At 41.9% G+C, this 15158-nt stretch overlaps 1 protein-coding gene across 3 annotated transcripts in view; it reads left to right on the plus strand.

The window, feature by feature from the left end:
- PHKB (phosphorylase kinase regulatory subunit beta) overlaps positions 1-15158 on the plus strand; it is a 601073-nt gene that overhangs the window by 75460 nt on the left and 510455 nt on the right. For all 3 annotated transcript variants that reach the window (XM_029608470.1, XM_029608471.1, XM_029608473.1), the window contains one exon: positions 14975-15064. In XM_029608470.1, the coding sequence (XP_029464330.1) occupies positions 14975-15064 (90 nt within the window). The remainder of the gene's footprint in view (positions 1-14974; positions 15065-15158) is intronic.

Genomic DNA, 15158 nt, shown 5'->3' on the forward strand with positions numbered 1-15158 from the left:
AATAGTGGATAATACATTGAAATCGTCAGCTCTGTGTTCTGTGGCTGTCAAAAAAGCAAACAGAATGTTAGGAATTGTTAGGAAGGGAATGACGAATAAAACAATGGCTGTCATAATGCCTCTGTATCGCTCTGTGGTGAGACCACAACTTGAACACTGTGTGCAATTCTTGTCACCACATCTCAAAAAAAAGATAGTTGCACTGGAGAAAGAGCAGAGAAAGGCGACCAAAATAAGGGGCATGGAATGGCTCTTCTATGATAAAGGGCTGTTCAGTTTGGAGAAGAAACGACTGAGGGGGGGATATGATAGAGATCTACAAAACCATGAAAGGACTTGAACAGGGTAGTATAAATTGGTTATTTTCTCTCTCTGATAATAGGACTAGGGGGCACTCCATGAAGTTAGCAAGTAGCTCATTTAAAAAAAATCGAAGAAGATTCTTTTTCACTCAGCACACAGTTAATCTCTGGAATTCATTGCCAGTGGATGTGGTTCTGGCAGATAGTATAACTGGATTTAAAAAAGGTTTGGATAAGTTTGTAGAGGAAAAATCCATAAACTGCTATTAATTAATAAGCAAAAGTAGCTTGAGATTTATTTAATGTTTGGGTACTTGCCAGGTTCTTGTGGCCTGGTTTGGCCTCTGTTGGAAACAGGATGCTGGGCTTGATGGACCCTTGGTCCTGACCCAGCATGGCATGTTCTTATGTTTGTCTGTTCACTCAATGTGGAAACTGTGGAGAATGTAATATAAAAGAAATTAAAACATTAGTAAAATGAGATTTAAACTGTCATTATCCTTGTGGAACTAATGAAGATATACATGTTTCATTATACTGGTATTTATTATTAAAATTATGCTAAAAAGTTAGTTTCATAGGATATTATTGTAATTTTAAAAAGCACTCCATCATACCACATTTTGAAAAATTGCTGCAGCCATAACAACTTACTGCATGTGTTTCAAAACATTATTTCAGCTCAGCTGACTCAGTTAAAATCTTCCCTGAGGGTGCTATATAGTCCTGTGTGCTTTCAGAAATTAAATAGCCTTACAATTGTTGTTTTTTCTTTCTTTTGGGGTGGGGATGACTCAGATTTCCTTCCTCCCTCAAAATCCCTGATAAAGCTGTGCTCTAGCAACAGGTTCCTGAGAGCATTCTTCCTAGGGCGAGCGTAACTTTCTATTAAAGTGCCATGTAGGGAGACCCCTGATCGTATTCAGGAGCCGGACTCCTGAGGCTGGCAGCGGCATTCACAGCTTCCAGAATGGCATCCCAGCTGTTTGCTTAAGGACAGCCACCCCCGCAACCTTGATCAAGAGGGCACTCGCACCAGGTTCTGTACGGCAACGCTTCTCACTGCTGTGCTCCGTTCTCGCCTGGTCAATCCGGTTTTCAGGCTGCCACAATGAATATATATGAGAGATTCATTGTGGCTATCCTGAAATCCAGAGAGGCTTGAAAACCACTGTTATAATAAAATGTGTATTGGCTAGAATAGCATCGCTGTCACAGCTGGACTAGATAGAAAGGGAAAGAAAAAAACAAAAAAATCGGGTGCAAATGAAGACTCATGGGGGGCCTTTAGTCCTGGGTGGAACAGGTGCCATTTGAAATCAAAACCCAAATGAGCAGATGAAAGCTGTTAAATTAAAAAAAAAAGTTAAATATCCCTTCTCTGTAAGTTGGGGAATTATTTTGGTATACACCGCACCCAACTGCCTTCTTTTTACCTGCAAGAAGCTACTTGGAGAGAGCAAAAATGCTAGCCAGTTACAATACAGCGGTAACCAATATGAAAGTGACAGAAGCATCTATAATCGGATTGATTTATTGGGGTTTTTTTAATTTTTATATTAACCGGAGAGCTAGAAGCAGAGAAGTTTAAAGCCTGCGTAGTACTCTTGCTTTTCCTAGATGAAGTAATTTGCTTTCCAAAAGATGTGACTAGACTTTCTTAACATGATAGGCACTTACTGCTAGAATCTCAGCTAGTTGGAGTATTTGTCCATCTCCCAAGGAACGTGTTTCAAAACTGGTAAATGCATTTTTCTCACAGCAAAACTTTGCTTTCTTAGCGTTCAGACAGAAGAATTCAGAACCAGTGGGTTATGTGCACCTCTACCAGCAGATGGACACGGAGCAAAGTTGACCTCACAGTATATTTACTTCTTCAGTCTCATCAGCCTGCCAGTATTCTCTGTGCATCTCCCTACTGGGGATTGCTTCTTCAAGTTTTAGAAGGAGCAAGAAAAACATTTTCTTCTTTCTGCTCTCCTGCAGTGATACCAATCGGTCCCTCCCCCAGTAGAGAATTCCTGAGGTGATTTCTGTGGTCCCGCAGATGAGTGCCTTGGTCCAGTAGCTGGTTTTTTGGGGTTTTTTTTTCAGCCGGCGTGGACTTAACTGTCGAAACAGCTGAAAGGCAGCGAGTACAGGAAGCCGAGCACGGCGGTAACAGTATATGCCCTCTCCCCCCGCAGCTGGAGACAGTCTCTGTGCTCAGCCAGGATAGGCTGAGCTCAGGTAAATCTTTAAAAGACAGAGAACGGAGAAGGAGGGATTTTTGTAGGGCTTCTTCTTTCCTCCAGTCTCCATGCTTGGCGCACCGATCCTGTGTTTATTCCTGCCCCTGAAGGAGGTTAAGGGATGGCGGGCAGCCTAGGATAGAGCAGCCATTTTTGGCCATTTTCACGCATTTTTCCTGCGCTTTAGCATGCCCTCTTCAGGACCCTTGGTTCGTGCAAGTGCATTTTGCTGTGAATCCAGATGGTGCGCCCAGGTTTTGGATGCTTAGTTGGATGCCTGCTTGGCGTCCAGTTGGTAGCAGCGTCTGTTTTCGGCGCAAACTTGCCTGTATGCATGATCTGGGCTGGGGCGCTCATCACACACAGGGTTATGCACGTTAAATTTTGGGATACCTAAATTTTGGATGCATATATTTTGCAGCGTGAATTCAGCTGGATGCACAGCTTTCAGTCGCCTGTTAAACATTCGGACAGCCTCATGGCACCTATAGCTAAGAAATCTAAGCGCCTTTCCTTCTGTGCCGCCTGTCATGTTGGGGAATCTCAGCCTGGCGTTCCCTCTAACTTGTGCCAGTGCTGCTTAGAGACTCAGAGAGAATTACCTTCTTCTGATTTTACTAAACCCGGTTCTTCACAGCCTGATGAGAACTTGGGTAAAGATCTGTCAGAAGGGGGTGCCTGATGTTGGAACTCCCTTAACTTGTTTCTCAGCTGGGGAAGGTAGCTCAGTGGGCGCAGGACAGGTGCCTCCTGGTTTGGGCATGGATCCTTCTGCCTTTTCTTGGGTGGAATATTTTCAAGGATTACAATCCTTTCTTCAGGCGCACTCCTCATCCCCGACCAATCTTGCCAGGTCAGAGTCGCAGGTGGAGACCTCCCACACGACTGGTACTGCTGTTGAGCGCCAAAGTACACCTAGATCCGCAACTGGCCTTCTCAATAGGGATTCAGATGGCACGGATGATGAGGCCGATCCTTACTCTCTGGAGGATGGGGAAATTCCTCCAAGACTGGAACCGTATAGGACTATGTTGTGGTTCTTTCATAGAGATGTTACCGGCTCTGATTTCACAGACTTTAAATACGCTGGCAGTACTTGGGGGCTGATTCCATGTCTGAGCCAAAGAAGAATCCCATTTTGGTTTCTTTGTGCAAAGCCTCTTGTTTTTTCCCTGTTATGGAGGCCATTCAAGAATTGATTTGATTTGAATGGGGTGCCCTGGAGGCTAATTTCAAAGGGGGACGAGCCTTAGAAGGCCTGTACCCCCTGGATGCAGTGGCGAGAGAGCGGTTGGTTGCATTGTCCGAAGGTGGACATGCTTGTGTGTACTGTCTCCGAGCAGATGACTATCCCCTTAGAGGGAGGAGCGGCCTGGAAGGATCCGTACAATAGGAGGATTGAGGCCATCCTTAAACATGCATTTGAAGCAGTGGCAGTAACCACGCAGATAGATTCTGGTGGCTCACTCCTGTTTACTTCTCTCTCAGGAGGGTCGATGGATCTAGAGTGAATTCCAAGGCGGTTATGGAGCCAGCAGCCACCACCTTGGCAGATGCGGGCTGGGATCTGGCCCGCACCTCAGTCAGAGGAGTGGCTTTGGTGATAGCAGCCGGGTGTTAGTTATGGCTGAGAAATTGGTTGGCTGAATTCATCTGTCTGAATGTTAAGAAATGAGAAATTACTACTTACCTGATAATTTCCTTTTCTTTAGACTGGACAGATGAATTCAGCCTCCCACCCTTGGCTGTCAAATGATTGTGCTATGGGCCTTCTGCGTGGCTATGTGTTCCAGGTCTTACTGGTAGGAATTAGTCCAGTAACTAGTGTTAATCTATTCTTTGAGCTCAGTGTTTCATGTTGTCTGAGTACTGAAATGGTTATCTGTTATTAATCAAGTCTTTGCTAGTCTGTCCACAATTGCTTTTGAAGAGAATACTGGCAGGCTGATGTCACTGTGGGAGTATATATATACTGTGATTTCAGGTTTGCTCCATCGCCATCTGCTGGTAGAGGTGCATAACCCACTGGTTCTGAATTCATCTTTCTGGTCTAAAGAAAGGGAAATTATCAGGCAAGTAGTAATTTCTCAATTTAGCAGAATTTTCCACCTGCTTTTTCTGCAGTTACTTTTTAAAATGGAAAATGAATATAGATTTGAAAGTGCAGTTTATTTAGCTCTACCTGATCTAAAGAAGCCCCCAAGAACACATTCGCAAAACGCAACTGAAAAGGATACACGTCTGGGAACCACCGCATGGAGGGAAGGAGGGTGCTTTTCAAACAATTAATTCAAGTGCATGAATTGCTGTTTATCCCTGCAAATGCCGTTGAAAATTGCTATCAAATGGGTCTTTCTCCAAAGGCTAGAGGAAGTGGCATCCAACAACAAGATATACTGATGAGAGCACGAAATATAATTCCTTCTGTACTCCTCCTGAAACATTGGGGAGCACCGGAGGTTCGAAAGCAAAAGTGAAAATGTGATATTTCTTTTGCCACAAAAGCTGTTCCAGAATTAATTAAAAAAAAAAGTGGCTAACAGACACATTCCTAACATGAAGGCATATTTGTACCTTGATTGCCTGAAATAATTACAGGAGCATGTGCTCCTTAGGTAAATATTTTGTTCTGTAGGATTTCCAAGGTCAGTCTCTTAATGAGATATTTATCATATAGGCTAAATCTGCTTGATGTGGCTTTAACTTCAACCCACAGCTTGAAAGAGTAAAATAATAACAATAAAACCCCCCCCCCCCCCACTTGTCTGTTTTGCATTCATAAATTGGCATTCATTGTTCCTTTGGCACATGGCCTCTGCTGTATTTTTGTTCGTTCTTATTTTTAAATCCCTGCAGTCCTGATGATATCTGAGCTTGTTAAATATGTTGATTTTGTCCTTGACTTTAACAAGGATAGATAATTTAACTTGTTCACTCAGAGAATTATCTGTAAAATTAGCTGCTGCTTTAGCTTCCGCTCAGGAGGCTAAGGTTTCAGAACTGCAATAATTAGAATTGATGAACCTCAACTAAGAGAGAGAATCCCAAAGGTTACAAGACACTATTATATGGCAGATGTATGGCTCAGATTGATTCTAAATATTCTTTTCCTCTATGCTAGTAAATTCTTTTGAGAACTAAAAAAAAACTAAATACAAATTTGAAAGAGAACTAGTTTGTTTTTTATTAGTGGAGGTGATGTTTATAAATGCTTATTTATAATTATTATTTTTTTCTATATTCACCTGTTATTTAATGATTTGACGACTTGTTTCAATGTAACGCCACAGCTGCGACTGTTCTGTTTCAATGGGAACCGATTTGATTTGATATTTTTATCAAGAATGTCGGTATTTATAAAAAATTATAAATAAATAAATAAATAAATAAAATGTTGGGCATTCTTTGTACCGAAATGGTTATTTCCTCTGCTAATTCGGTGAGGCAAATTTTAATTTAATTGAGACTTTTAAAATACAGGCTAATCCTACCCCTTTTTCAGTTTGCTTTCTTTCACTGGTGTAGACTCCACACTTAATTTCTTATTGGTCTAAGGATCTTACAGGAGACGTCAATCTATCAGATGTGGACTGGGATCCTACCTGATTGCACCATCAGTAGAGAAGCCCTGGGTGCCATGCAAGGGGCCTTCTTTGTGCATCTGATTGAAGAGTACGCTTATGAGCAGGCTATAAACCGGATTTAATACTGACAGACAGAGATGGTGTCACTGACTTCATCCGCTACCAGTTACCACACCGAGAGACATTTATTTATTTATAATTTGGAATCTCCTTCAAAACTACAGTTGCTCTTCTTTGTTCAAATCCTATTCTGCATTACTTTTTGGCACTGGAGATATTTCCCTACCCACCCCAGTTTTTTCTCCTGAATCACGCATTAGATGCTAAAATATGGCCCATGTTGAGGCTTCGGTTTAAAACTTGAACCAGGTCCTTATTTGTTAATTGGTTTGTGCATTATTCTTAAATCTGGTATTTTGGTTTTTATTGTGTCAGTTATCAAGTGCATTTAGAAGAACTAGGGGAACATTTGGCTGGTATTGCCAGAATTAGCTGGATAAACTTATCTGTCTAACTTAGCAGGGATATTCAGGCGTGCAGGGATGTTGATGAATATTTCTGAATTTCTTAGAGCTAGTTGGATAAATTTATCTAGCTAACTTTTTTGGACGATTCATTGGCTTCCTGAATTATACAGCTATCGGCCTGATTCACTAAAGCTTTTCTCCTTCCATTCTGTGTCTATGGAAAAAATGCTTAGTGAATCAGACCCTGTGTTAGCAGGATAATGCTGAAAAACTGGCATTTGTCCTGCTAACTTTGCCGGATAGCTGATTCTCTCCCGGAATGCTCCCACTTTTGTCTCTGAGTTATCCAGCTAACTCTGAGCCAGTCAGCACAGCAGAATTTGTAAATGTTTCCATTTGTCCAGCTTAAGTTTGAACTGAGTTCAAATATTGACCTCAGAGGTTTTTTTTTTACTGAAGCACTTGTGTAATAAAATGAATCTGACACACAGTAGACTTTTCCTTTGGGAAATCCACAATCCAGGAATACTTGAATCAGCAACCATGTGGCCCCCTAATTCCTTCCTGAAATTCAGAGCCTTTCCCATCTATTCCAACTGGAATTTAGGGATTATGAGGACTCAAAAAAAAAAACCAAAAAAAAAAAGCACACTCCCTCCAGTTTAGAGTTCTTTGTAAAATGGTTCTCAAATGATGTCATAGCTCTGGTTGGCTCCTTTTTCACCTTGTCTCCTCTGTTTCTCTTTTGTACTGGTCAGGTACCTCCTTAATGCTCTGCATGCTGGGTGAGTATAGGCTGAGAGTAAGCCCCTTCTCTTTCCTGTTTCCTCTGTGCACTCCGGATGCTGGATGAGTATCCTCACCTTCGCCAAGGTTTTTGCCCTGTGGATACTAAATCTCTCTCGGGCTGAGTAAATCGTAGTAAATGGCAGGAGATGAAGACCCAAAGATGGGAAATAAGTTTCCCAACAGAAAGGTGAAAGACAGGGTAGAAAGTTTCCTTTCAACTTAAGATGCAAAATAAAGAATGTTCCATAAACTCAAAAGGTAAAATCAGTGAGTTTTCTCTTAAATCTCCACCAATCCATGTCTCATTGAATTTGGGTTTAGAATTTCTCCAGGAAAAAGGGGAACTGAAAAACACCCCTCTCCATTTTGGACTTTTAATCCCAAAATCCACAGCTCCTTTTGGGGTCGCTGTCTTACACAGACACAAGAAAGGAGCGTTGCAGCCGGGTCACATGGTGGTGCAGTGGCAGAGACGGCGTGTTCCCCTCCCCTTCTATAAATTCATTGCCTTTCTGCAAGGCTGCACCTTTGTAGAGGTCCCATTCATTCATTTTCTTTTATTAGTAGATTGTTTGTTTATAATGCCACATTGATCCTGGCCTTTTTTTGTACTACTTGGTGCTGCTTTGGAGTCCTTTGGCTTCTACCACACTTTCTTTTTGGTTCCTCTGTCTGTGGTGGCAGTGCCTCGCGTTTACATTCGGCACTTTAAGTGTTTACACAGATGAGAGCAGATAAGGCAGTAGGAACCGGTGGAATACACCTCAGAATCCTGAAAGAACTCTGGGATATGCTACCTATAGCCCTCACAGCTCTGGCCATTTCTCTAGAGTCCGAGGAGGATGCTGAGTGAACGGAGGACAGTAGATTTGGCCCTATTGCACAAACATAGGAACTACAGTCCTGTCAATCTAAAGTAGTAGTGGGCAAAGCTATGGAAATACTACTGAAGAAAAAGATAGGGCCGTACTTTGAAAGAAAGGGATTACTTGACCTTAAACAGCATGGTTTCTCAAGTGGGAAAGTTTGTCAAATTTGATTAATTTATTTGACTAATAGGATTGGACATATATTTCAAACAAATGGGTAATCCAAACCAAAACAGCCTGTTTTTTTGCATTGGTTCAGGTTACCCAAAATAAATATACCATCTTTAGAAATCCTCCAAACTCTTCAAATATTTTCATTTTGGGAAATAGTCCATGCTATTTGCTAATAGCTTGTGTTATTTCCCAAGGTTTGGGGGGTACCACGGATGCCACCATTAACTAGGGTCAGGGCCTTCCCAGTGGGCTGACCCAAGCCCAGCTGGATTCTCCCCACTACCTTCTAATTCCCCTCCCATGAGGTTCCCAAAGCAGAAGAAAGGGGGCCATACAAGGAAGAGGTGCCAGCTGGCCAAGAGATCAGTACCATTTTTTTCCTTCATTTATAGTGCCGATCTCAGGGCCAGCCAGCACCGTTAATAAAAAGATTCCTGTGGGACAGGAGTGATTCAGGTTTTTTGCCTGGGGACCCCCCATGGAAGGGAGGGGGGGGGCGGCGGGGGAGGTCCAGAGTCCTGGCAGATTGAGGGAGGTTGGTTGGGTCCAGGATGGTCCCTTCTGTTCTTGGCTCAGGCCCCAACATATTGGTGAGGGTAGGGAGGCCCCAGGAGGGGTCCAAGAAACACAAAATTAACTGGATTGGGGCTATTTCTAAAAATGGTTTAACTTTTGTTTTGGAAACAAATCAAACTGAAATAAACATTAAAATAAATTCTCCACCCCCTCCTCAAAAAAAGACCCCGCAAAAATGTCTGCATTCTTAATAACCAGACAAAAGTAGTGAGCGGAGCACTGAATGTGTTCTGAAAGGCTTTTCTTCTGTGTGGAACAAACTAGCTAGTGTGGGAGTGGAATAAATAGTTCTTAACTAGGTATGGAGCCCAGCATTTAAGGAGTTGTGATCTGTGGATTTCAGTCCAGAGTAGGTGAAGTGACTCGTGTGATACCTCAGGGCTCCGTGCTGGTTTTCTCAGTGCCTTTAGTAGTGATATGGGGACCTTGAGAGAAACATATGCCTGTGTGTAATTGACATGACCGTCTGTAACTGTCTGGTCACATCTGCAGGGGGGGGGGGGGTCAACAAGGAAAAGGGACTTGAGGAAATTGGAAGAAGAATCAAAGGCAGGGCAGGAAAAAAAATCCAGGTCATCTGGGAGTCACTGCCAGTGTTAGGAGCCCCATGTAGGCCAGTGATTTGCTATTGCCAGTGTTAGGATCTAGGCCACAACACTGCATCTCAGAGCTGGTCCTTATTCCGAAGCTCTCCACTTGCATTCTTGGAAGGGGAAAATGAGAAAGCTGGGATAGGAATGCCTGGGAAAGGGTGAAAAAGGGAGGGGGAGTGGAAGAAGTGTGGCGAGGTGGACATGGTGGAAGGAGCTAGGAGAAGAGGGTAAGGAAGCAAAATGTTAAACACCCCCCCCCTCCCAAAAAAAAAACCCCAGAGCAAAATAAGAAAAAAAATAATTAGGCAAAAAATAAACTTAATTTTAAATGTTTTAATTTATTTTTTTTTAATGTTTGGCTAGCACCTAAGTTTTTTTCTAAATATTTTTCTACCCATGGTCAAGGGCTTAGAAGGTGTAATTAAGTGCAAAAAAGGATAACATCCTGTTTGTCTCTTGCAAAAATGCATTACACAATTACCAGCTTGGAGGACCGGAACTGGTAACTGCCAAACAGAAAAGAGTCCTGAGGTAAATGCTCAGAAATGACTTGAAAGTCCCCAATCAGTGTGGTTAGAGCAGCAGAGAAAATGTTATATGCTGGAAAATGAAGTAAATATTATCCTTGTATAGGTGACCAGTGAGACCTTGAGTAGTGTCCAAAGTTATAGAAGCTAAAACTCCTTGGAAGGACGTCATGGAGAGGATGAAAGTAGTTCAGAGAAGAGTTACCCTACCCAGCTGCATGATCCTAACACAGAGGTTTAAGAGAGAGACAAAGGGGGATAGGATAGAAACGTTCAAATATTTAGGAGTCTTAAAGTACAAAGGTTTGCATGTGTGTCGGGAGCGGAAAGAGGATGGTTCCCATAAAACAGAAATTGAAGGACCCAAGGTATCCTAATATGAAATTGATCAGAGGAACTACGAGGAAAATGCTATTTCATTGATGCCTTGAATTGCCTGAGGGGGGCGGTAGTCAGGACTATGGCGGAATGTAAACCTGTTTGGGAGAGGCACAGAGGGCAGCGATAAAACCAAAGGGTGAGGAGAAACATGAGGAGGGCGGGGAGCTCCTGGTTATGTAACTAGGTATGGAAACCTGTGCTCATTAATCCAGAGGGTAGAGGTTTAAATAGGGGGACATGAACACGATGAAGGCGACTTGCACAGAGCGGCGTTACGGCTGCATCAAGCTTCCGGTAGGAGGAGCTAAGGTTGGTCAACGTGCAGCACCACCAGGTCTGTGGTACATTCTCAGATACAATCAGAGGGGAACTAACACATTACTTATCATGGCCAGTAAGCTGACTTTGCCACACATTCTGGGCAAGGGCATAAAAGAGAAGGTGCAGTCTCCTGTAGGCATTCAGGTTTTCATGACGTGACAGCTCAGAGATATCCTGGGAGTCCTTCGTTGTCCGTTTAAACCGAGTTTCCCCTGTAAATTCCTGGGGTCTTCTAAAAGTAACAATCAGTTTAAACCCATTTTCATCCAGATTTAAGGCTGATTTAAAGAGCAGCTCCAGAGCTGCAGATGCAATGTCTCAAGGTCTCTGGCAACTGCTGGAGGTCAGTACGAGCCAAAGGACCTGCAGCGTTTCAAGTCCCCCACCCACCAGTGACGGTGCTCGCCCACTAGTGCAGCTTAACACGGAGCTTCAAGTCCTGCCTCCCCTCCCCCCCAGGCAGCCAAGGTGCATTTGAAGCAGGCCATGCCTACCAGAAGCACTTCCTTGCAGACTCCCTGGCACCCCACACACACAAGCAGACGTGCAACGCTGCCAAAAGAGAGAGGGGAAGCCTGGAGCTACCACTAGTAAGGAGGAGCACTGCGGCAGTGGGGAGAGGAGAAGAGGGAGATTCTCCGGGGGATGGGGAGAGAAGGGGAAATGTTAGGCGATGGCAGTAGAGATAGGGATGTGGCTGAGTTGGGAAAAATCTGCTTAATATGGTTTTATTGTATTGGCTTCTGTCCACCAAAATAAACTCCGATATTTACCCAGGAAAAGGAGCCACATTTTTCCACTGCTTTTCTCCTGTTTTTGTGCTTGTGATGATAAACCCTGGGAATAATTTAAAAAAAAATGCAAATCAAAAATAAAAGTCCCCGGGTATCCTTAGCCTAGAGACAGTAGGCAGATGCATCTAGATAAGGCTGGCTGAGCCAAATGATCCTCATCTACCCCTTGTGCTATGTTACTATGTACAGGTCTCATTGTGCATAGCGCTGTCATTAGAAAATGCCTTCTCAGCTGACCACGAAATAATCCAGGAGCCGTGAAGTTTACACACTTTAGAGAAACGCATGCCACTGTGAATTTTATGTAGGCATGAGACAGATTTCTTTTAAGCATATAAAGCTACACATCTTTTCTCATGAAGTATTGATGAAGAATTACCAGTGTTTTCCTCTTTGAGATTTTAAGCATGTACCATTCTTTTAGCAGGATTTTTTAACTTTGTGCATCATGCAAAAGCATGGAAGCATGAGGCATGGCGTGCAGATTTCAGTGATTGCTTGTGTTTTGTGTACTCTGGTGCCCTTCACTCTTCTACCTTAAGAGCAGGATATCCCCAATGAATATGCATGAAGTGCATTTGCATGCACTGCTTCCATTGCATGTAAATGTGCCTCATGCATATTCATTATGGATATCCTGCAAACCAAGGACCAGTGCAGCTGCTTACGAATTAGTTTGGTGATTTGTTTTGCTTTCAAACACAGAGCCCACGTTTGATTACTCCCAGGAAATCTCCAAGACAGTTTACTTTGATAAAAGAGTGCACTTTTTTAATACTTTTTAGAGGAAATAGTTTCATTTTCACAGAAGCATCCCAATGAAATCGTTTGTTGTTTGTGGTGTGCACAGTATTCACACATTTCTTTTGAAATAGGAGTACTGCAACCTAACAGTCTTAAAAAAAAAAAAAAAAAAGAAAAAAAAAAAGTCACCTAAATTGACATGCTCTCCAAAGTGCTATTGGGTTTTAATATTGCACTCTTCTCGGTGTGTTGTGTCCAGCTGACGTTTGACCACTAAGTCTAGTATGAAGCTCTTGTGGGGAGTGAACGGCCCTGCGAGGCCTGAGCCTGCCTCAGAAATATATTTTTATCTGAAGCTATGAACACATTAATAATTTTCGTATTAGCCATGTTCCAAGATCATTACAGTACTTTGGGTATGCCGTGTGTGCTTTATACTCAGCATGTAGGGACTTTTTTTTTAAACCAGTCACGGAGACAGCACAATATTTGCAGGGTGGGTTTTTTTTCTGGTTTCTGCTCCAGTGAATTATGGTGGCGGTGTTTTAATGTTAACGGAGTTTAGGGTTCGGAAACGGAATTGCCTCTTTGGGAATTAAATGCTAATCTGTTTTGTGCACATCATAGCCATAGATCTACCAGATGGACTATAAAAATGGAAACATTTTAAATTGGATTTCTGTTACCCAATGCCCTTTTAAATAAGGAAATTATTGGAAGGTTCTGTGCATTTCTTCTGACACAACTTGAAGGGCCATGCAAATTACCTTGCACAATTACTTCATGAAGTCACTTATCCAATTAAAATCTCTTTGGTGGTGATGGGCGTCCCTGTAGAAGAAAGGGATTTTAGTCTTGTGAGTCCATCCACTCTAGTCACACATTAGCATTATGATGACGTTCTGCAACCTTGTATGACAGTGGCATGCAAACATCAAGACTCTCTTCAAAATGTGATCTGACCGATAAAGCAGACGTGGTGTGAAAGGGACCTGATGTTAGATTGCGTTTTTATTTCCCGTGGCTACTGAAGGAGCGGCTGCATAACAACTTGGCTATCCCCATTTAAAACAGCCTTGTAATTGTCAACTTCTTTAATTTAAAAGCAATCACACCATTGTCTTGCGTGTAATCTTTTTGTATTCTCTGTACCTCTTGCATCTTACATCAAGAACAGACAATATTCTGAAAAACCAATCACACTCGCTGTTGAGTAAGAACAAACAGTCGTAGTCAAAATAAGTTTCTCACTTATTTCCAAGTGACAGAAGTCTCTCTTTACAGTTGAAATGACCCATCATAACCATATTACTGGCTATCAATTATCCCTTTACCAATGGTATAAAATTCTCAATTATGGTGTTCTTGAAGCTTCCTCTTTAAAGTGACACTCAGTTTTCATTGATTTGGACATTTGTTTTTTTTAAAGCATTGTTGACTTATTCTCTCAGCAGATGTATCTTACGCAGTCATACAGTTTTAAGTTATCGAAGACGAGACGGGTGGGGGATGTCTTTGTTATAACAACAAAAGCAGTAATTGGATTTTAATGTCATGCATTTTTAATCTTTCAGAAAAATGCAGCTGTGTACTAAAAAGTCCTGTAGTTAGGTTTTCCTTAAAGCTCTGTGTGTAATTGACGTAGGCTTAGGCCTGACACTGCCCTCTGATTATGACCATGACAGCTGTTCCCATCTTGGTTATAGGCTGTCACGATGGCCGTGCTAGGATAAGGTGCCTATGTTCCTCGGCACTCTTGGAAGATGAGAACTCAATTGGTACAAGAGAACACTGACCCTCCAGTTTGGCAATCTTACGTGGTGATGTCACCATGCCAGTAGACTGGAATAAATGAATATTTACTGATGGGAGGGGCTTGAAACCTGTACTAAGCATGGATTCTTTCTTGGGAATAAAAATTCTATCCTAACAGAAGGTTATGTTCTGAGCTGTTTCCTTCCTTCACCCGTCAAGTATGACTGCAGTAGAGTGCAATAACTTCCTGGATTATGCAATATTTATTGTATACATTTAAAATACTTCACTTATAATGAAAAACGTGTGCAATAGCATATCAAATGAGCGTATGTAAACATTTTTTATGAGAAGTGTTTATGATATTTATTTGTAAACATTCTATTTACATATTCCCTTTTAGCACCTAGTCATAGACTTTGCTAATACTGAAAGCTTCTCCATAGTATAGCAGTGTATTGTGGCCCTTGTATCTATTGATAGATCATCACTTACCTCAGTGACTGATATGGTTTGTGGCCATGATTGATTGAAAGTGCTAAATGTGGGCTAATGCCTAAAGGACAAGGATTCTTCAAGAATCTGCAGAGAGCACTTTGTCACTCCTGAACCTTTGCTTTAAGGAAGTCTATGCAGATGTTGGTGACCCCGAGTGCCCATAAAGTTTAATGATGGATCTTAATCTAAAAGGCAGGAGTTCAAAAGAAAATAACTTGCTTGGTGAACATCTGATTTAGGGGAAGGGATGTTTAATAGAAATGTATTTTATTATTTATGGTCAGTCACAGAGAATAAATAAAAAGTCACTAATTTCATGTTGCTTTTATTTTATGATTTTATTTGTATTTTCTTTTTTTTTTTATATAGGCTCAGTTTATGAACCACTTAAAAGCATCAATCTTCCAAGGCCAGATGGTGAAAGTCTTTGGGACAAACTGGACTGGTATTACAAAATAGGTAAGCTGAATAAAGTACATAGAGTATTTAATACATTGTAAAAAAGGTTACAGTAAAATCTACCGATTATATGGGAAAGGTTTACCAGAGTGGT

This window comes from Rhinatrema bivittatum, chromosome 7 (genome assembly GCF_901001135.1).
Source record: "Rhinatrema bivittatum chromosome 7, aRhiBiv1.1, whole genome shotgun sequence".
Lineage (NCBI taxonomy): Eukaryota > Metazoa > Chordata > Amphibia > Gymnophiona > Rhinatrematidae > Rhinatrema > Rhinatrema bivittatum.